General features: G+C 41.4%; 1 protein-coding gene across 2 annotated transcripts; it reads left to right on the forward strand.

Moving 5' to 3' along the window:
- The first annotated feature begins 17 nt into the window (after window positions 1-17).
- tagapb (T cell activation RhoGTPase activating protein b) lies at window positions 18-20,998 on the forward strand. 2 transcript variants are annotated; one of them, XM_026143354.1, is made up of 14 exons: window positions 18-360; window positions 4,162-4,247; window positions 11,014-11,184; window positions 13,802-13,966; window positions 16,051-16,092; window positions 16,428-16,512; window positions 16,613-16,666; window positions 17,047-17,116; window positions 17,370-17,509; window positions 17,818-17,979; window positions 18,328-18,437; window positions 18,756-18,942; window positions 19,183-19,264; window positions 19,383-20,998. In XM_026143354.1, the coding sequence occupies exons 1-14, from the start codon at window positions 286-288 to the stop codon at window positions 20,510-20,512; spliced, it is 2,559 nt and encodes an 852-aa protein (XP_025999139.1). In that variant the 5' UTR covers window positions 18-285; the 3' UTR covers window positions 20,513-20,998. The 2 variants fall into 2 exon arrangements, with proteins under 2 accessions (XP_025999139.1, XP_025999138.1); XM_026143353.1 differs by lacking the exons at window positions 18-360; window positions 4,162-4,247 and having other exon boundaries at window positions 10,528-11,184.
- Window positions 20,999-22,021: the final 1,023 nt, after the last annotated feature.

Genomic DNA, 22,021 nt, shown 5'->3' on the forward strand with positions numbered 1-22,021 from the left:
TAGAGTGGCACTGCAGGCCCAGGTCAGCCACAAACACCCCCCCTCCCCCTCGCTCTTCTTCTGTGTGCCAGCCTGGCCTCCATTGTTCAAACCCTCATTAGCACCAGTTAGAGAAGAAGCTGTTGTGGATGCGCTCCCCCACCACATTCACAGCAGAGCCCTCAAACCGGGACGCAAACTGCTTCTCCTCTGCTTTGCCAAGTGGAAACTGTAAACTGACAACACAGACTACAGCACAGGACAACAGAGGGATCGAGGGCTTCCTCTGGGATCTGAGACACCAGGATGGACGGTTCAGATTATGGAATTGGAGCAATGAGGAGAGGAAGCTATGATGATGGTGCAGCTTCACTGCATCCCGTAAGTATGCGCCCATTATTTACTCGCAAAGGTGATAATCGTGACAATTTTGTGATATCAAAAAGAAGAGTTATTTTGATCAGTTCCTATGCGTCTGTGAGGGGTTTATGATCAAAGACGCAGAGAGGAAATACAACATCACAACACTGACTGACTGCTGAAATGTGATTACATGACAGAAAGTGGGTGAGTGGGAGGGTTCAGGTAAAATTGGTCGTTCCAGATGAGGTTCAAAGGCGTGTGGCAAGTGAGAGGTGTAGCGATGTAGCCTCTCAGAGCTTCCACGGAGTGCAGATGCAACAGAAGCACGAAAAGCTGCAAGAAAACATCTACGAGCCTTTCAGGTTTACCGCAGTTTGTTAACTGATTATTCACTGATTTGGCCGGATCTTCATCTAAGTCAAAATTAGATAAACCAAATAGCTTTATAATACGGGAACAATTACATTTGATCTCTAATGAAAACCTTAAACTTCAAACTCTTCTGTTTAAAAAGCGATTAACAGCTCGCTCAGCTTAGCCAGGTCCGTCAACAGATGATGGACCTTCATGAAAGAAAGTTTGGTAACAAGCAGTCAGAAGGGGCCAATCTTAGTGTCTAAACCTGCAAATTTGCATCAGTGAGGTCTCTAATTTGGCCAAAAGGTGAATTTAGGCAGGTCTTTCCAAAGATGAGAGATCCTCACAGCAGAAATATGTTAACCCCCTTTTAAGGCTTGACGTTGAAACGGCCAATCACAGGGTCTAAACCTGCAAACTGGCTTATATGAGGTCAGCATGTGTGCTATGTAGATCGGGGCAACACACAGAAGCACTTTAAAAGTGCCTTTTAATCAATTCCATAACATAGAGGACATCATTGGATTTGGAGGTTTTGATTTATACAATTCAAGTGAATTCAGTTTTGTTTATACAGCGCCAAATCACAACAGGCTGGCTCTCTGCTCACTGCAGTTGCCCCTATTGATGAGTATTTTTGCCCTCACTTTATCCTGAACCCGAGCAGATGAATCCGCTTTACTGTGAAATGGCTAACCATAACCCAACCTACACTTCAACTCTCGCCGTGGCAAGAGTATACACAAGGCATCACCACACAAAATGCTGTTTACAGAGGAAATCGCATTTTTTTGTGGCAACTGCTTTGTTTCCTGTCTCTACTAAGCAATGCACGCTTGTTTCTTTGAACTGTGATAATAATATTTCCGGAACCGACACCTATGATCTCTCCTGGATAGGCTTAGGCACTCAAAACTATTTGGTTTTATACCCAAACCTAGCCAAGTTACAGCCATAGTAATAAAAAGCATTAATTTATCGTTTCCCTGGTAACAAGAAGCTTTATTAATTCTTAATAGAATGAATATTGAGTGCATTGATATTCTTATTCTTATTGTTGTGATCAAGAGAAATTAGCCCCACATGGACCCTCCTCTGTAAATATCAAACGTTCGGTAACGGAAGATTTTCCCAACAAGTGTGTTTAAGAAAACAGCCGAGCGTGAGATACTTCAGAGGGTGGGTGCTGTTGGTCTATTTGTTGACTGTGAGAGAGAAATATTATCAGCTTTTCCAAAAAGAATAAAAAAAAGTGTTTATTAGACAACAGCAGAGACTCTAAAAACAAAGCAAATCTCCATTAGATGGGACCTACAGCTTGTTAATGGTGACACTTTTGGTCCCTTAGTGGCGTGCATTTGTGGTTCCAGGATTCAGGTAACAATGAGCCTCTGTGTCCTCCGTCATGTCCGTCATCAGTCGGCGGACTCCGAGCTGCAGGGACAGAGGCCAGAGAGAGACACTTTGTTAAGAGTTCCAGCTCTTGTTTGTTTTGTGTTGTTGTTCTCCTTCATCTCCAACTCTGCTTCATCCAATTTCTCAGTTTGTCTGGCAATTAGAGCGCAACATCATCATCCGCAGGAGCCATAACAAGGATGGAGAGAGACTGTTTGTTTTCCTTCACGCAAATGAACAAATGTCCAAGTGCGTCGGAGTGTTACCCAACAATTATTAGGCAACTTCAGAAGTTCCTCTAAACTCTTCAAATGCATTCAAAACTCCCCAAAGAAAAGCCGTTTACAAGAAAAAGGTAGAAATAGTAGAAATAGACTATTCATCCATCAGTGCAACTAAGTAAAAGAAAAGTAAGTTAAGGAAGATATACATGTGTGAATAAACAAGCAAATAAAAGAGAAATCCTCAAACACAGATCCAGATGGACTGCTCTGAATATTTCAGAAACAGCTGATCAGCTTCGATTTTCCCACATAACCATCTCTAGGGTTTACTGAGAATGATCTGAAAAAGAGAAACTCTCGGGTGAGCGACAGTTCACTAGGTGAAAATCTCTGGTTGATGTCAGAGGTCAGAGGAGAATGGGCAGAGTGCTTTGATCTGATAGGAAGGCAACAGTGACTCAAACCAACTCACAAGGTATGCAGAAGAGCATCTCGGAACACACAGCACATCAAATTGTGAGGCAGATGCGCTACAACAGCAGAAGTTCACATGAGCTCACTAAACTGGACAAGAGCAGATCAGAAAAATGCCATCTGGTATGATGAGCCCTGATTTCTTCCCTGATTTCTTGCATTTTGCAATAAAACAAACCTTTTTAATACTCAAATCAGTGTTTCATATTTGTGTCCAATGACTTGTGTCGACAATTTTATCACCTGAAGCAACTCTTTCAGCGTTTTCAGCGTTCACGTGAGATTTGTTTTTATTTGCAGATCGTTACACGGCCCGATGCAAAAAACCTCGACACTAACTGCAGTGAGAAAATACAATCAGGCAATCAGCGTGCTAAACTACCGAGACTGAAGCTGATATGTGATGGAGGAAGTGTTTGACCCAGATTTCAGAGCTCGTATGTGTAGTTATGGCTTCAGTTTACCTTCGCTTTCCACACAGATTCTCATTGGCCCCTCCGTCATGCAAACACGTGAGACGTATTCAGTGCACACGGTGCTGACTAATTTCATGGAAGCGTAGTCTTGAATTTCAAATCCTCTCTCGGTTGTCCTTTGTCACGAGAAAAAAAAAATCTTATTATTGCACACAGATGTTTGGCCTTCAATATAGATGACAACTGAACCACACAGGAACTCATTCCTACATTTGGCTATCTCGTACAATTCCTTATATTTGAACATTGTATATTCTGTGCTAAGGCACTTGAATCCTTCAGTCTTCAGAAGAAGCCTTTATCTGTCCCCTACAAACATTTATTTGTCCACATGTATTCACTTGTTAGAGCAGAGAGGGACGACCTTCTGATTGGAATCCAGAGCATTATGCAGGATTAAGTTCAGTACTCAATACTTTAAGCAGTGAAATGTAAAATTCACCCTCTGAAGGGTGGAAATTGGTAAATGAAAGTACTTTGTGTTGTTTGCTTTCATTTCTTTTCTTGGTAAATGTATTTACTTTAATGGAACCTCTGACTGAGCAGCTATTTTAAGCGATTAAGCTGCCTTTCTTGAAGCTGTTCCTGTACTCGTTTGTCTGCAGGTGGAAGGTCACTAGGGAATAAGTTATTTCCTCAGTCTAAATATACGCTTGACTGCGGTCACAGCTCCGCCATCTCTGCCATCTCTGATTGCGGCCCAATATAAAGTGTATCCGTTATTAAATTTCGCAAATCAGCAAACCTTCTGTTGCGGTTTTCTTCCCTGACTGAAATGCTTCTGTGTCTCTTGTGTCTTGTCAGCAAAATGTTGACAGATATGAGTTAATGATTTTTATTTTCCCGGCAGACACAAAAGGTTTTGTTTATCTATCACTTCTGCTTTCTTACAGCACCTCAGACACTTGGCTCAGAGACGGCGCTCAGCTCCATCCCTGGTCTTTGGGAAGGCTTTGGGGATGCCATGGTCCCCTATCAGGTGTGCAAAAGACTCTCTTATTAGATGCATTTACACATGTGCAACCGTTATTTTCTTGTACGGCCTGGAGTCATTTTTAACACACTCTGATCATAGTGCTGTACGCACAACAGTGCCTTACAGTTTTCTGCTGCGACAGTCTCTGCACAGCTCAGCATAACTCGTAGGGAAGGAAGTGTGCGCCAAGTAAGGCTAATTATCTGATGCACAGTTATGTATTTGTTTTTATGATGGAAATGGAACACTTAGCTTAAAAATGTCAAAACATTGAAAAAAGTACTGTTTCCATAGCGATTAAGAGGATAAGTACCAGTAAAGGTGCAATCAAATGCATTTGATTAACTGATTAATGGCAAGTGTGCTGGAGCATTCACTACAACCTTCCCAGAAATCAACCTGGAGTGCAGAGCACCATGTTTGGAGAATTGTATTGTATTGTCTACGCAAACACCTCATACCAGCTATCAAGCACGGTGGTGGAAGTGTGAGGATTTGGGCTTGTCTTGCAGCCACAGGACCCGAGTAGCTATGAATCATTGAGTCAGCCATTAACTCCTCTGTCTACCAAAGTATTCTAGAGTCACATGTGAGATTTAGGTGACAGAAAGCTAAATCTTGGGTGCGATTGGGTCATTCAGCAGAAGAATGTTCCCAAACACAGTAGCAAATCTACAACAAAAGATAAAACAAATCCCCGCAAACCTCAATGACCTGAAGCAACAAGTAACTGGTAAAGTCATACAGAAACATACAGAGTCTCGTGAAGCTTTCTTTTTCACTTGGTTGTCTGATTCAGTTTGATCTAATTAGAGAGTCAGGCTCCAATGTTTAGTCAAGTCCAAAATTCAAAAATCAAAACAGCAATCACAGGAAGAAGTAGCCTCACTGTCGCCTCCACCCTATAGATGGCAGCACACTCTTCATTAGAGAATAGCCTCACACTATTATACAGACAAGCAAAAAACTAACTTCCCCTCCATCCCGCCACGTGTCACGCTTTGTCACCCTGCAGGCCACGCTGCCTACTCTGTTCAGGCCACAAACACAGATGTCCCCACGGGGAATTACACAGCAGGGTTTTGAAACAACAACGTGCACATGTGCTGTGGCTCCTCACCTCGGCCATGACCGGGCTGTGAGGGGCGAGCAGCGTGGACGATATCGATCTGTCAAGGAAACCTAATGAACCGGTTATTCTCACCCATAACAAGTTGACCTTTTTGAATAAATCAACAGGAGGTCATTACCAGCACCTCCTTGTTTTGACAGCACAAGCAATCAGTTCAATATGAAACTAAACAGCGTGCTTCCAGATATTACTACAGCAACATCTTAACTCCTGTCCCTGAGTTTAATTTCATGAACCACAAAAGGTCCTTTCTATGTTTCCCGTAAAGCAGTTTCTTTCAGTAATAACACTGGATGACTGATTTTAGAAGCTGTGCGATAACTGCTCGCTGAGTGTACAAGAAGCCAAATAATCTCTCAGTTTTAAAATAATCTTTTAAAACAGAAATTAATTCACGGCTACAGCTGCTATTTTAAACACGCTGAGCTCATATCCTGAGGGGTTTTAGCAACCTGCGGACATTTCTTTGGAATAATAACGTAGCTTATCTTATCATTGTAAGCTTAGGCCGACAAATAACCTGAAATGTTTTCTGAAAACGTTGTTAAATAGATGGAAACGTGGCCTTAGATGAGACTCAAACATAGAAAACTGAATAATTAAAATATGTTGTCAATGCAAAGCTTTTTTTTTTTTTTTTTACTCCTCTCAACAAACCCTCAGTTTGACAGTTTTTTTTTGTCTTTGGGCATTTCAGACACGTGGGCTTTGATTCGGCTATAAAATTTAACCTTATAACGATCACACTCGTCAGACGTTGTCATGTGAAGACCACCAAAGCACGCAGTGGGCGATCCCTTCAAAGCAGAAAGAGAAATGTCAGACACATCCCACTCTCACACATTCAACTAATCAGCGCGCAAACGCAAACACACACACACACATCAGGCATTTCCATGAGGGGGCTGGACTTCGTGGGTGTCAGTTTCACTATGGTGGGACTGCCACTGACGTAGAGTATACCTCAGCATGAAGAGGCAGAACCAGACATATGCAGCTATATTATTTCACAGAGTTAAGCACTATGTTATTATTGGATTCTACATATATATGTGTTAATGATGTAGTGGGGTGAAAATACAGTGTTAAATAAAGCTGTGAATCATAGTTCTAACGACACTGAATCAATAGTTTTATACTTATTAAATATAAAGATGTTTAAAGCTGAACATATTTAAACACCAGGCTCCTGAGTTAGCTAATAAGAAATGCTGTGCGATGAAAGCAAAAAAACCCAACCCCTCCCCCACGTGACTATTTCAAAATAATACTCTAGTTTATTGCTTAACTAAGAAAAAGTACCTTCAATTCACTGTATCAGATTCCCATTTTCGACCAGTTTTCACGTCTTTCTGACACTATATACACTCACAGGCCACTTTATTAGGTACACTTTGCTCGTAGTGGGTTGGACGCCCTTCTTATGCTCAGTAACACAATGTGTAATCTAGTGAAGCAGCTATCAGAATATTGGTATACTGTGGTCATAAAGGCACAGACACAGTCAGTAACAATAATCAGGTAGGTTGTGGTGTTTAAACATCACTCAGTTGCTCAGTTGTCCAAAATGTGCCAAGAAAATATCCCCCGCAACATTACACCAGCAGCAGAAGCCTGAGGTGTTGATCCAAGGTAGGTGGATCCATGCTTTATTGTTGTTCATGCCAAATTCTCACCTTACGATATGAATGTTACAGGAGAGACCAAGACTCATCAGACTAGGCTGAGTATTTCTGTTCTGTTGTCCTGTTTTCGTGAGTCTGTGTGAATTGTAGCCTCAGTTTTCTAGCTTAGATAATATCAGTAACACCTGGTGTGGGTGTGATCTTCTACTGCTGTAGCCCATCTTCTTCAAGAACCTATGAGTTGTTACCGTTGCATTCTGTTGCATTCTTATCAGCTGGAAGCAGTCTGACCCCTGTGACCTGTGACATAAAAAAACAACAACATTTTGGTCTTTTCTCCCCATTCTGATGCTCAGTTTTGAACTTCAGCAGGTTGTCTTGATCATGACTGCATGCCTAGATGCACTGAGTTGCTACCATGTGACTGGCTTGATTAGATATTTCTAGTAAGGCACAGTTGAACAGGCATGATTACACCTCTTACACCTGATTTAGACCATCTACCTCACAGGGTCACTGTGAATGGTTTACTTCAGTGCTGCTAAATTTGGACTTCTTTGTAATGAATGGAAATATTAGTACATAAAGAATATGTTAAAAAAAAAAAAGCAGTAGAACAGTAAAAAAACAGTGTTGCCCGCCTAGCTTGGTTAGCAGGCTAGGTCTGTGTTAGCTTTAGCGGAGCAGCTGGCTTAGCTTTGTTCAAAGTTTTGATGTTTAGAAACAACAAAATACATTTATGGACCTGTGTGCCAAGTAGACAAATATCTAATCTAGCCTCGTGCCTTCAATTTTAGTCCACAAAACACAAATTTAGGTTCATTTTAACCAAGCGCAGCTAGCTACAAAGCAAAGCTATCTTTTGCCTGTGTAGCCTGGCTAATTAGCAAAGCAAGAGTAGGTAAAGTGCATTTATCTTCTGATTTTACATCAATATTTACTAAGAAAAAAAAAGTGGTCCCAGTCTGTAAAACTTATCTTTGAAATTTAACAAAAACAAAACAAACAAAGCAGTGGCATGCTCGTGTTAACACACTTTTACTATTGCACTTCTATGGTTTATCCTGTTGTAAGTACAAACACAAAGCTTCTCCCACAGTTTATATGCCCGTAGTTAATGTGTCATCTCCAGCAGTCAGGGGAAGTACCTCTACTATAACAATTTGAATTTCTTCCCCCGGACCAAGTGGGACGATCAACCACTAAATGTGGTTTCATATGCATTTAGAACAAACAACTCTTACTTGCTCTTACTCTCTTGTCATCTTCACAGGCTCACTCTAGACACAACAGGGAGGCAACAACATGAGCATGCTGGCTTTTTACATTCATTTTTTGTTATCTGACCGCAAATATTTGTGTTATTTGTACATTAATTCAGTGCGCCCCAGGGTGGCTGTGGCTACAATGTAGCTTACCATCACCAGTGTGTGAATGTGTGTGTGAATGGGTGGATGACTGGATGTGTAAAGCACTTTGAGGTCCTTAGGGACTAGTAAAGCGCTATACAAATACAGGCCATTTACCATTTACCATTAATTAACACCAGTAGTTAGTCCAGTGAAGTAAATGTGACAAACTCCTCCATCCAGGTAGATGGTATTTATGAAGAGTAAGAGAAAACCAGCGTCTATGCATAGATAAGAATATGTGAGTCAGGTTTTAAGTTGTGTTGGTAAATGTCATTTCTGAACAAATAACCAAACTTTAGTTAGTAAGTTGATATCAGACCACTTGTCTGTAAAGAATAAGATGACCTTATTGATCCAAGATCAATCAAGCAGGGTTGGCGATGCCGTTATGCACACATCTGACATTTATTCTCTGAATTAGAGCATCATTTCTGCTCTCTGTGATATTTGGAGGAGGAACAGCGCTTTGGAAGAAATTGATCAGACAAATAGTGGTTTATTGTGTTACCCATATTGGAAAATAACCAGAAAACACAATAGCAGTGACAAATTTAAGTTTTTAGGATATTATTAGGATATTATTATGTTATATACCTATGTGGTATGTGACTTTTGTTGCCATGATGCCAGGTCTCTCTTAAAGCATCAGCTTCTAAGTATGCCACTTGAAAAACATGCCGTAGTCCACTAAGTATTAGTAATGTGACCCTGTGGTGTTATTTACAAGACAGTGTGCCTACAGAAAAGTTTCAAAAACGAGGGGTGGGTGGCTCAGCAGGCTCTAATCATCCATTTTTTCTGCACTTACGCTGTATTTCCTTAGAATTCAAATTACTTATTATCGCAAGTAGCCTAAGAGTAAAATTAAACATACATAGCGGTAGTTATGGATTCACTAACTCATTCTTCATTTTCTGGTATGTCCTCTTATGACAAGGCAGTTTCATGCATACCAATTCACATCTTAACCATCGGCTTTCATACGTTTCTGGTGAAAAACTTATGCAGCGTGTTACATATGAATTATACATTTCTACGGAAATTTGTTCTCCTGAAGTGATTAATATTCATTTTTAGCAGAAACATCTGGAGACAGATGCATAAAATTTAAGTCTGATTCTGTTTTAGTAGAAACTCATCTTTTTTTTTAGCCACATTTACGATGTTGTGCATATTCCTTTGTGCATGGTTCCTTTTTTTAAAAAAAATAAATTCATCAAGAAGCCTGGAAGAGTTAAAAAGAATATATACATATACTTATACAGTCAATGGCCACTTTATTATGTACACCTTTATAGTACCATGTTGGGCTTAATTTTGCTTTGAGAACTGCTTTAACCCTTCGTAGTGCAGATTCAGCGAGGTGCTGGAAACACTCCTCTGTGATTTGGGTCCATATTGACTTGACAGCATGTTAGGGAAAATATTTAAGTATATCTAAGTATATCTGGTTGAATATTTCCTAATACAAATAACTACATGCAGTATTCTACCATATGCAAACTTATATCACTAAAAGATTATACTGACTACTAAATACAATTTTCCATTGACACAGCATCACATAGTTACTGCAGAGTTGTCAGCTGCACATCCAGATGTGAATTTCCTTTTCAACCACATCCCAAAAATGTTCTATTGTCCTAAGATCTGGTCACTGTGGTGGCTAAATGCACCATTATACTTCCGCCAGCAACCTGAACTGTTGATACATAATTTCATGTTGTTTATGCCAAATTCTGATCCGTCCATTTAAATGTCTCAACAGAGATCAGGTGTCATCAAACAAAGTTTTCTTATATTTAGCCTCAGTTTCCTGTTCTTAGTTGACTGGAGTGGCACCCAGTGTGGTCTTATGCAGCTGTAGCCCCTCTGCGTCAAGGCGCTCTTCTGCATATCTTGGTTGCACTGAGTATTTATTTGGGTTATGGTTGCCTTCCTATTAGCTCGAAGCACTCTGGCTATTCTTCTCTGACCTCTGTCTGGCAAAGGATTCAAAGATTTTTTGAAACAAAAAAGGATTTGAAACAAAGGATTTTTTCTTCCAGAAAACTGCTTTTAACTTGATGGGCCATTCTCTGTAAACCCTGATGAGATGGTTATGTGGGGGGGGGGAAATCCCAGTAGATTAACCGTTTCTGAAATACTCAGACCAGCCCATCAGTTACCAAAACCACAAGAGCCACATTCAAAGTCACTTAAATCATCTTTCTTCCCCGTCGTTGGCTTCAACTTCAGCAGGGTCATCTTGACCATGTCAGGTGCTGGGATTGGCTGATTAGAAAGTTGAACGGTGTACCTAATGAAGTGGCCGGTAAGTGTATATATGAGTTTTTGATATTTATCCTGAACTACATCTAACTTTATTTTTCACCTGTGCTTCACCTTATCAGGATTGACTTACATGTATATGCCTATTCTTCTATGAAAAAGTCATATTATTGTTCATACATCAGGCTCCAGCTGTTAAATGAACCTGATCTTTCTCAGATGCAAAATCAGTCTCATTTCCATGTGGAAATCACCATATTTAGACTCGTTTGGCTGTGGGTTCTCCCCGTCACCCACTCCTTTTTTTTGGTGTGTATCCTCTGGCTCAGGGAGGAGGCTCCCTGCTGGGTGTCTGTGGAGCAGAGTCCATTTGTCCTCGGCCTCGCCAGCGAGAACGGAGAGCTGCTGCTGGACGAGTGCGTTCAGGTCACCGAGGGCTCAAAAACCAGGGAGAGACACCTGTTCCTCTTCAGCGACGTGATTGTCTTCGCCAAACTCAAGTAAGATATTATTAATCTAAAACCCCAGCATTTTAGCTTGTGGTGATCAGATATTTTCAGGAGTGTGTGTATGAAACCCAGATAGTTTCTGCTTGTAAAACTGGAGATTTTAAAATAAATCACAACTAAGGAAACTGCCACTGTGTTGTTTTAGCAACTTTCTGTTGAAAATCATCATGTGTTTGTACAGTAGGAATGGGAGAGCGAAAGAGGAAGTGAAAACAAAATGTGTATTTTTGGACTCTACTCGGAGAGATGGGGAATCTCCCAGCAACAGACATTGTTTATGAGTCGTTTCTCTTATTTTAAATTAGTAGAAGAAGAGAGTTGGGTGGTTCCCTTAGAGTGGAGTCACATTAGGGGAAACTCAACAGTTATTTTAACCTTCGCTTCAGCTTTGAAGCGAACAACAGAGCTGCTGGTTCAATACTCTCACAAGTGCTTGTGTGGCTCAAATCACTCTTAAAATTCTTCAAATTTGAAAACCCTGAGATGTTCTGAACACTTACTCGCACCTTTTCTTCACCATTAAACATCCTAGTTATTGTTTTTCCATATAAGTAAACCTCTGTTTCCTTTCTTTTTTAAATGTAAACAGCATTTAAATACACCTTCAGGCAATCACTGTTTACATGGCTTAGTCAGATCAGATCTGTTTGTCAAACACGGTGGAAGTTTTATACCTAATGAGTGGGAGGACATCACACTCATCTCTGTACCACAACCTGCCTACTGTTCCTGTAGACACACAGCTGGCACACCACTGTCATACAGCATAGCAGCCTTTTTTGAGCCTATAAATCTATGAGATCATTACATCTAGAGATGATTGTGTGCTACTATTATTCATTATGTGTTTGCGTGTGTGTTTTTTAGTTTGCTGTGAAGAAACAGGCACACAGCAGGTGTCGGAGGCCACTTTTTCTCATTTCTCCTACAATGTGAAACAGCCCATCTCAGCGTTTCAGCAGCGTGTAGGTGGATGGTGAGGTGGAGGTGTCACGAGCACACCTGATTTTTGATCCGCGCTTCGAGTTCGGGCCAAAGTTTAGCTCCGCTTTGCTGTTTACTTTCACTTTCTCACTCGTGGTCTTGTTAGGTTCATATTCAGAACCACTATGGCTAAGGTGCAGCACAAAACCTGGTCACTTAATAGTCAGGAGGAGATCGTATTTTGATGTCAAATGCAACCTTTCAAACAGTTAAAAACACGTTACACAGCTGTGTTGTGTTAGATTCCAGTGGTGGTAACTCTACCCAGTTCACACAGCTTTTGTTTATCTTTTAAGATGTGAACCCAGATACCAGGCACGTTTGGGGAACTTCTGATTCAGCTGTAGCATGAGCAAGACTTGAGAGGCCCAGATGTTGCCCTAATGTGAAAAACCGCCCGATAACTGACCTGTATAAGGTGTGCCTGCGGCTGAGAGAGTGCATCCAGATTCACTCAGAATCAGTGGAGGCCACATATGGGTCGCAAGAGAACTGCATACCACATTTGGGCCAAATGTTCATTGCTATCAGGTCATCGTAACAGCTTACACAAAAACAACCTTTTCATGGGGAGGACAGTCTCAGAACAACAACTTATGTAACAACACCTTTAAACAATCTCTAAGTTCTTTTTGTTTGTTAGATCTATACCAATCTAATGCAGAGTGTGCACAGATGGGCTGTGTTTAAACAGAAATGTAAACTCAAGCGCCAGACTCCAAATTAAGAACACGTCACAGTCCCACATAGAAAACTTATTAACATCATGGATCTCTCATTTAAGTAGGTGTCTGTACTCTAGAGGATTTCATAACTTTACATGCCTATAGTTTGCCTATAAATGCTGGCAATTTTCAATATGTGTTATTGTGATGAAATTATGACGACACACTTTGTGTATTTATAGTAAGATACTGTTGACAGAAACTGACTTTGGGCAAACAGTACTGGCTGAAATCTGCCAAATTCTGCCAAATCAAAACAACAACAGCTGTGCACATAAACAGCACCCATGTTTACTTCTATCAGTGCATCGCGTCTCTCCTTCTGTTTTAGTACCGAAACACCTCCCAGCTCCTTCTTTTTTTTATTTTTTTCAAATAATAATTCCTCTCTAATCTCTTATGAGTCACCTTTTCTTTTTTAGATTCTTATTTGTCATAAACTTGTATCTATTTTAATAAACTGGGGGATAATCGAAATCTTGACCCTTTTTTTGACACTTAGCATGTGACCATTGTTGCTTGACCAAGTGCAGCAATCAGTCCGCAATTCAGGTGCAAGAGTAGATCATTGATTATTTCGCAGAAATAACCAATGATTATTCCCATGAAGGACCAACTTTCAAAACAAGCTGTCACGGGAGAAATTACGGCCTTTTTTTTTCTCTCCGTGTTTTTATTTCTGTGTTCAGTGCCAATGTTTTCACAGAGAGGAAATGCGCTATTTCATATAAAAGATATTTTTTCAATGGTTTCACAGGAGGGAAGAAAATCAATCACTCATCCAAAAATTATGGAACTGAAACCTGCTTTGTAATCTTGAGAAAACAACACGTTTAGAAACAAATTAATGAAAATTATTTAGAGGAGTGTTGGTTTTATTTTTATTCCCGTTTCGACAGGTCGCCTGCCAGCTACCGACTGAAGCATAGAGTCAGTCTTGAGGACGTCTGGCATTACAGTTTCGAGGATGAACCGGAGGAAGAGGATGGACTGATTGGTGACATTGACCTCAGGCTGACCCTCATCCTGGCCTGGGATCTCACGTTTTGTCTGGTGTGTTTCCGGTGAGAAGCTCCCCTACCCCTCCCCGCACACACAAACTCATACACACAGTGAATGACTCACATGGAAATGGCCAAGCATATTTAGTGTTGAGTCACTGATTCACTGTACACTCAAATACCTGGGTACACGTGTCTAAACATCACAGCTCACATGTGGATCTTCATTTGATTGTTGCTCTTCCTTCTTTATGGTAAACCTTTAATATTGAAATATGTAATCTAAATAAGGCAGCACAATGACACACCACGAGGAGGTCCTGGGTTCAAATCCTCCATCTGGTCTGTTTGTGTGGGCTTTGCATGTTTTCACCATGTCTGTCTCTGGGTACTCTGACATCTTCCTACAGCCCAAAGACATGCAGTTAGTGGGGTTAGATTAATGAGTTGGAGGTGTGAATGAGTATTGTTGTCTGTGTTTCTGTGTTAGCCCTGCAGGCTGTACCTGGCTCTCGCCATGTGGCAGCTGGGGAAGGCTACAGAGCCCCGTGATCCTGAATTGGATAAGCAGAAGTAAATAGATGGATAATCTCAATAAAGAGGTGTCAAAGTTGAGTTGACGAAAGGCCACAGTGGGAACTGAGAATCAGATTAGAGACCAGACTTAATTTAATTGACTGTATAGGCTTCTGGTTACTATTAGTCAGCACAACAGCCTTTTTCACAAGCTTAAAGAGGACAGCTGTTGGCAATATGGAGAATTTAATAAAACAAAATATATTTACGGTCTAAAGTCAGGGCTCAGTGGTAGTGTGGCAAGTTTATTTGAAAATAAATTGCCTCTTGGCAAACAGATACACACACCTCTCAGAGCTTAACCTTTGTGCTGCCATGCTGTGCAAGCTTTCAGGCGCAGTGGAGCTTATCCTGTTTTTTGCTTAATTCAGTATTTGCATATGTCGTAAACCACAGCTGTGAGTAGATGGAGTGAAATTTGATGAAAACCAAAAGTAATAAATGGGCCAGAATAAAATTTCCAAAAGGCCACATGAGCTCTTCAAGAAAAGATTACAGAGAGACATCAAGGCAAACAATCTGTTAAAGCACTGACGGAGGAGAAAATACGAGTGTATTGCAATATAAAAACACTGTTGCAACTATAAGCTTTCTGTTTCTTATTCGGCAGACTGCTTTTTTTGCCGGTCATTCAGTTTATGAAATGCACACTCGTGCATATGTAGTAAAAGGTCAGATGATCTGTGGCCTTCATGAAATAGGGAAGTGGCAAGTAGAAAGTCCGCAGAGTAGCATCACAAGACAAAAAGGTTATAAAATAGGAAGTGTGGAGCTGGGAGGGAATTAACATCAGATGATCTTTATCTGGAAATGCTGGCCTTTACAATAAAGATAAAACACATCAGATGCTTTATGTCTAGACATTTTCTTTGTTAAAGGAGTCAAAGGAGATTTTTCTCTCTTCAGTGAATTTATGATGAAGAGCACCAAACGGCACTAAAGTCTAGAAATGCTTCATTTGGGGCAGTCACTCCCACGTTTCTCGCAAACTTATTAGAATCAAACCAAGAGCCGTTTCACAGCTGGTGCTGTATTCCAAGAAAGTGATGAATGCACTAGTAGGTTTTGAGTTGTTTTGTTTGAAAATGAGACGATTTGTTTCTCTGATTGGATGCTCGGACTCTAGTGATGATTCAGTGTGTGAAACTTTCACTCCTGCTCACTCACACCGAGTCGACCGTGGATCCCGTGAGAGGCCGCGGCCTCGTTTGTTGACACTTTCCCGTCGCCTGTGCGCAGACAGTTTATAATTAAAGCGCCTGGCATTAAATCAGGTCATGAAAGGTGAAAGCGCACAGGTGTATATACGTAGGCTCGTCTGTTTCGTCGGCGTGTTTCCACTGATGGACACGAAGCCACAGCAAGCATATGAGGAAGTGGAAGATGTCTCTGGTCGGGGCCCGCCGTGACGTTGCTTCCTGTTCCCATGACTGAGTTACACTTTCCGACAGAGCTGTTAAAAGACCGCGAGGGCCGCACTTCGTGTCATTCCTCCCACTGTAATCTGCCGGCTTGTTTCAGTCGCTCTGTGTGGATTAGTAACTCATACCATGCCGTTATTTTGCCCACAGCTCGCCTGAGGTGAAAGAACGCTGGTTAGATACTCTTCACAGGTAAGAACAAGATCATTGTTTATATCAGCAAACTCTCGCAGGCGCTCTCCCATTTATCGTCATTCATAAAAAGCATTGTGAAATTTTTCGATCACTTCTGCCACTTATTGTAATTGTTCTGCACATATTCATATCGGCTTCTTAAGTTATGCAAACATCGAGGCAGCATTTGTAACAATGTAAAACTGTATTTCTTTAATAATCTCTTGAGGCTCCATTGAACCACAATAACTTCATCATTTTATTTTTTGTTTTACTGCTTTATAAACTCAAAATTCAGACTTGATAAACAGTCAGTGAGTGCCACTCCTCTAAGTGTTTCATCGTCATTGCAGAAAAATTAAAGAAGCAAAAACGAGGACCGGTTCTTCTTCTTTTCCTCCAGACGTCCTGATGAAGGTGTTGAGTGGCAACATCACAGTAAGTCTCGCTATCTGCTCCGCCACATTTCTTTTTAAAAAACATAAACATTTTTAAGAGCCGTTATTAAAGAAAAACTACTCATTTCTTTCTCCCACAGACCAAAACTCTAACAGGAGGTGGCATGGAAGAATTGATTGAGTTTCCACTCGATGTAAGTAATCCCAGTTTTTCTGGCTTCTTATGGTAGAAAATGTTCAAAATAGACACCTGCTGGTAAAAAACAGCTGTGCCTCTGCGCTAACGCTCAGTGGACAGTTGTTACATAATAAACATAGTATGTTAAATGCAGAAAGTGCAAACATACTGATAAGTTGCACAATTAATGCAATAATTATATTAGAATGCTGAAAATAATTAGAAATCTGTCTTTTGAACATCTAAAAGACTAATTTAACATTTGTTCATTCACGTGTTAGAAGGCGTGCAATTTGACACAAAAAAAGCCACAACCCCTCCCTTGGCTACTGTTGCATGCTCATGTTCCTCTTCCACGTTGCTCACCATGCCACTTTTTCTTTATTTTGTCACCAGGGCAACGCAAAGATCTGCGCTGTGTCGAAGCAGTTGAATAATCAAGAGGAGAGGCAGAGACAGCCCACTGGTGAGTTTGAAAATCTCTTTACGGTGTTTTTTTTTCTGGTGGGAGGGAGTGCCTCGCTAAATGTGCCATGTGCAGAGAAGAGACCAAAGAGAACAACCACAGACGAGAGGAAATCTAGCCGCTGATAAGAGAGAACGAGTACAGAAAGCTTGTTTTTGGCACTCGGGGCTTTGACTCTTTGCACGTCTGCCTTTGTTGCCGTGTCTTATGAGTATAAAATGTTAAATGGATAAAACATTTCTGCTCCTAACAGACACCAAGTGGAACGTGGTGAGGAGGAGGCTGTCAAAGGGCCGCAAAAAGCGACCAGAAATAGAAAACAAGATTCAGCTGTTTGGAGAGCCCCTCCACAAGATATGCCCAGACGATTGCTCACTTCCCAAACCAGTCACAGTAAGTTGCCCTTTGATAAATGTCAGAGTTGATGTCATATCAGTAGCTTAGCTCACTTTGAGAACTTTCTGTGCATTGGTTTCAAGATGTTAGCAGCCTGTGTTTTAAAATGATTTCTTAATGCTTTGAAGATTGAATACAATATGATAGCATGCGTGCACGCACAAACGGTGCACATTAATAAGCCAAGACAAAAACACACACACACACATGCAGAGCTGCTGTGTTTGTGGGTGTGTTTTTTTTTTTAATTTTTTTATTCATATATGATAATCTCATCTTCCTTCTCTCCCGTCCTGCTTCATCAGGAGCTGCTGGTGCTGCTGAGGAAGAAAGGCCCCTCCACAGAGGGAGTGTTTCGAAAGCTGTGCAACATCAAGAGCATGAAAGACATCAGAGAGCAGCTGAACAGCGGCGGCAGTGTGGACATGGGCGAGCTGCCCGTCGTTCTGCTCGTCGGACTACTCAAAGTACGTTTGCATACTGAGAGGCGCTCGCACTTCACATGTTCTGCGCATACTATTAGCGTTACCACGTATGTGCAAATCCACGATTAATATTAGCGCTAAAGTACTTTCTACATCACTGATAAAGAAGCATTACGGCTGTAGGTTATTTTAACCACTGCTACCACAACGGCCACACTACTACTGCTTTACCCTCTGCTATAGTTTCTAAGAAAGCAGCAGTACTTCCTTAAATATGTTAGACCGCTTGACAAGGAAGCTGTCAAATAGGTGGTCTTGATTATATTTAATATGCTAGTGCACAGCCTCTAATATACATGTGCCTAATCAATGCCTTTCTCCTATTTATAGAGTTTTCTGAAGGAGCTTCCTGGCAGCCTGCTAAGATCTGACTATTATGACAAGTGGATGGCAGCTCTGGACATTGAAGACACCCAGCAGAGAACTCTGGAAATCACAAAGTAAGCAGTCGATGTCTGCTAATAAGCCTCGGCACTGCCTGTCTAAAAAACAAAAAACACAAAAAAAGAATTTATATCTTTAAAAAAAACAGTTATGTTCTTTTTTTTCATGACTGGTTTTGTGGTTTTGAGGGAAGTTTTTAATCATTCCATATGTTCGCTATACAATCTGACCGGAACATAGCCCACTTCTCTTTTTTAAGTCTGTCTACTGTTTTAAAAAAGGAAGAGACTCTAAAAAAAAGAGCGGCAAGCTAACCGTTTTTTGTTTTTTTTTCCTTCCTGCTTCTCCTTTTTTTTTTGCTACCCGCGAGCTAGGGTGGTAGATGATCTCCCCGGGCTGAACAGACTCCTCCTGCAGCATCTGATCTGCGTCTTCCATCACATCCTGGAGAGCGCAGACATCAACAAGATGGATGCCTACAATCTGGCGGTGTGCATCGGCCCCACGCTGCTGCAGCTGGATGACACCTCGCTGGAGGAGCAGAAGGAGAAGATGCAGAAGGTAAAAAGATGTGATATGAATTTACTTTCTCACTTTGAGCGCTTTGAAGCCTCGCGGCTCACAGTGCAAAAAACCTCAAGCGGTTTCATAAGTGGGAGTGCACTAGCACATACTTAGGTGCTAATAACAAGCCGAGTATTTGGACCAAGTGAAGCACTGAATTTGTCTACAGAATCCCTTGACTTTGTTGTTGTTATTCATTTTACTAATGCTTGCTTGTCTTTGTGTGATTCTCTGCAGGTGACAGATCTTACTCAGTTCCTGATTGAGAACTGTGACATTCTTGGAGAGAATACCAGAGTCTTACTGGACACAGATGAAGGTAAATTAATTAGCAAATAAAGCCCCCAATAATGCTGAGAGACCTTTATGGGCCTTTTTTACAGAGGTAAATGAGATTAAATGGATTCTAATCATGTCTTCCTTTCCTTGCTCGACAGACTCTGTCTCCTCCCAGCATCAGGACTCTGCGTATGATAGCACAGACCCAGATGGAGATGCAGAGGTGGGAGAGAATATCATGTCCACGTCTACAGAATATGGCTCTACTTCTTCATCCTCATCGCCCAGCCCCAGCACGACAACCTCTTCTTGGTCCGATGCTGTCTTCAACACAAAGCCAGAATTCAACCGCCGGTGCTCCGAGCCCATCATCCTCCTCTCGGACGATCTCAAGGGCCTGTGCAGCCACGCCAGGAGCCACGAGGACTGCTCCACAGAAAAGGCAGATTTTGCCGAGCAGCCTCTGAAAAAGCAGATCTCCGATGACTCCTTCTTGCTCAGAGGCCGTAGCGTAGCCAGGCCAACTATACCTTTCTTAAAATTGAACAACTCCAATGGAGATCTGCAGCCCTTCATGGGCAAAGACTGTTCTTGCTCTTCCCTCGAAAGCACTACCTCTAACCATTCAGAGAGCTCTGTTTTCACCAGTTCCCCAATGGTGTCACCAGGATGCTCGAGGAAGGCAAACGCCAGCAGCCAGCCTTCAGTGGCTGTTAAGGGACAGCAGGAGATTTCCAAACCACAAGAAAGGAAGCGCTCTCAGTCCATGAGAGTTGCCACTAAAGTCTTAATGAGGACCAGGAGCTTAGGAGCCTTTAGCAGAAACAGCCAGAAAAGAGACTCACAGAAGGAAAACGCCTTCCCCTGCGAAACCCTCCAGGAGGACTTACAGAGCGAAGCTGATCCACCGGCCGAGCCTGTGGATAGACCACGCCCTCTGTCTGCGATTGAAGTTTTCAAGCATGTTGACAGCAGGCAGCCCTGCAGCCCTCCATCATACGAACAGGCGGTGCAGAATGTGGGTCCCCCCCCACAGTATCGCTCATTGACTGTAAAGGAGATGAGGAGCAGGTCTCGTCCATCCTCTGTAAATTATGACTCTAATCCTCAGTGCATCCAAATTCAGGAATGCATTCCCCAGGAATCAGACATTGTCAATCTACGGCAGCCTTTCCGCCAGAGAGCCATGTCGGAGTCCGTGTCGACGCGTCAACACGATGTCGTGTCACGGAGATGCAGCCAGCCTGTGTTTGAGGAACTTTCCTATGCAAAGGAGTCTTACGTTTGATTGACTTAATATCTGCTCTGCAGATTGGATTTTGTCACAATCTGCAAATATTGTAGACAGAAATAATTCACAGGCATGAGTTACTGGGAGCAAAGCTGAAAGCCAGCAGCAACCCAAGCTTGGTGCACAAAGTCCAGTGTTTTTATCGTTCACTTTTTCACTTTGGATAAATGTCAGCTATGTGACGCCTTTATGGCTGCACATTCTCAGTAGTACTGTTAAGAGTACAAGTATTAACTTCGGTGTAGTTACGATGATAGATATTTAGTCTATCACAATGAAGCTATGAACACAGTTTGCTGTGGAGAAAATATGCTACGAATTTCTGTGTTTCGTCTCAAGTGTTGTTTGTTATGGTGATATTTACCGTATAGTATAATATATGTTCACTATGATTTTTGTGTGTTTGTTTGTTTGCTTTTTGTGAATCTAATTCACTTTGCATATTTCTTCTTCTTCCACTACATTAAAGCACTTTTCTGATAATCTTTTTTTGTATTTGTATGCTGAATTGTACATAAAGTAAGCTAGCAATGTATGTAATCTTTATCAATGAGTGTTTTGGCGCCATAAAACGTCTGGTTGAACAGTTTTAAGTAACAAAGTAAAAGGAATATAAGAATGCAATAAAAACAATTACAAACTAAACAAATTCCAGTCTGTGTATCTGTGACCTTCACAAATGCCTGTACATTTGTTTGCTGCTAAATCACCCTGCAGTGCAATCATTAGTGTCTAAATTAATGACAGAAAGGAGGAGAGTGACTACTTTGGCCAGAGTTCTCTTTTCTAGACATGTTGCATAACGCGCTAACAAGCTTCATTGAGAGAACAGCGTGTTCTGGCACACATGCTAAAGCTGAAGGAAACCAGATTCTGTCACATGGGCGGATTTGGTTTTTCTGCGAATTGCTGTTCCTCTTGTCTGTGACTGCAGATGAGCTGATGCCATCTCTCCTTCCTCCTTTCTACGCGGTGTTAACACTCTTTCCTTCCTTGACGAGCTGATTTTCTTGTCTAATTTTCCAAATTTAAACTGATTGAAAGTGAGCCTGATTTATCCAGCTGAATACTGAACACCAAGACAGACACACAAAAACACACAAAAAAATCATCATAATCTGCTATACTGACAAGCAAGTGCATGCATGCACAGAAGTGGTGTCAGTATTTTGACATTCAGTGTCAAATATACAAACTATAGAAATCAGATAAAGGCAACTTGTGCAAATAAAAAAGTTAGAAATATATATGTGACAACAGAACTATTCAGTAAAAATGTGAGGATGTGCAAAATGTAAACTGTGCATGAAAAATATGCATGCATGAAGAAAATAACCCAGAAAATAAAACACAGATATAGGAGGAAGCTGATGGACAGAAGCCTCCTTCCACAGGGGAAGAACTCAAGAAGTGCATGTTCACTTTGGAGGGTTCAGCTTGAACAGTTCCCCACCAACATTAGGTGTCAAAGTGTTTGGAGACTAAACTGCACTGGAAAAAGTTTAA

This window comes from Astatotilapia calliptera, chromosome 15 (assembly GCF_900246225.1).
Source record: "Astatotilapia calliptera chromosome 15, fAstCal1.2, whole genome shotgun sequence".
In the NCBI taxonomy this organism is placed as follows: Eukaryota; Metazoa; Chordata; class Actinopteri; order Cichliformes; family Cichlidae; genus Astatotilapia; species Astatotilapia calliptera.

Bases quoted from the DNA above. Each gene is read 5' to 3' on its own strand.
- tagapb (XM_026143353.1), top strand. From the start codon at position 10,838: ATGAAAAAGTCATATTATTGTTCATACATCAGGCTCCAGCTGTTAAAT. The intron at 16,093-16,427 runs GTAAGAACAAGA...TCGTCATTGCAG, and splicing joins TGGTTAGATACTCTTCACAG to AAAAATTAAAGAAGCAAAAA. The intron at 17,117-17,369 runs GTGAGTTTGAAA...TGCTCCTAACAG, and splicing joins GAGGCAGAGACAGCCCACTG to ACACCAAGTGGAACGTGGTG.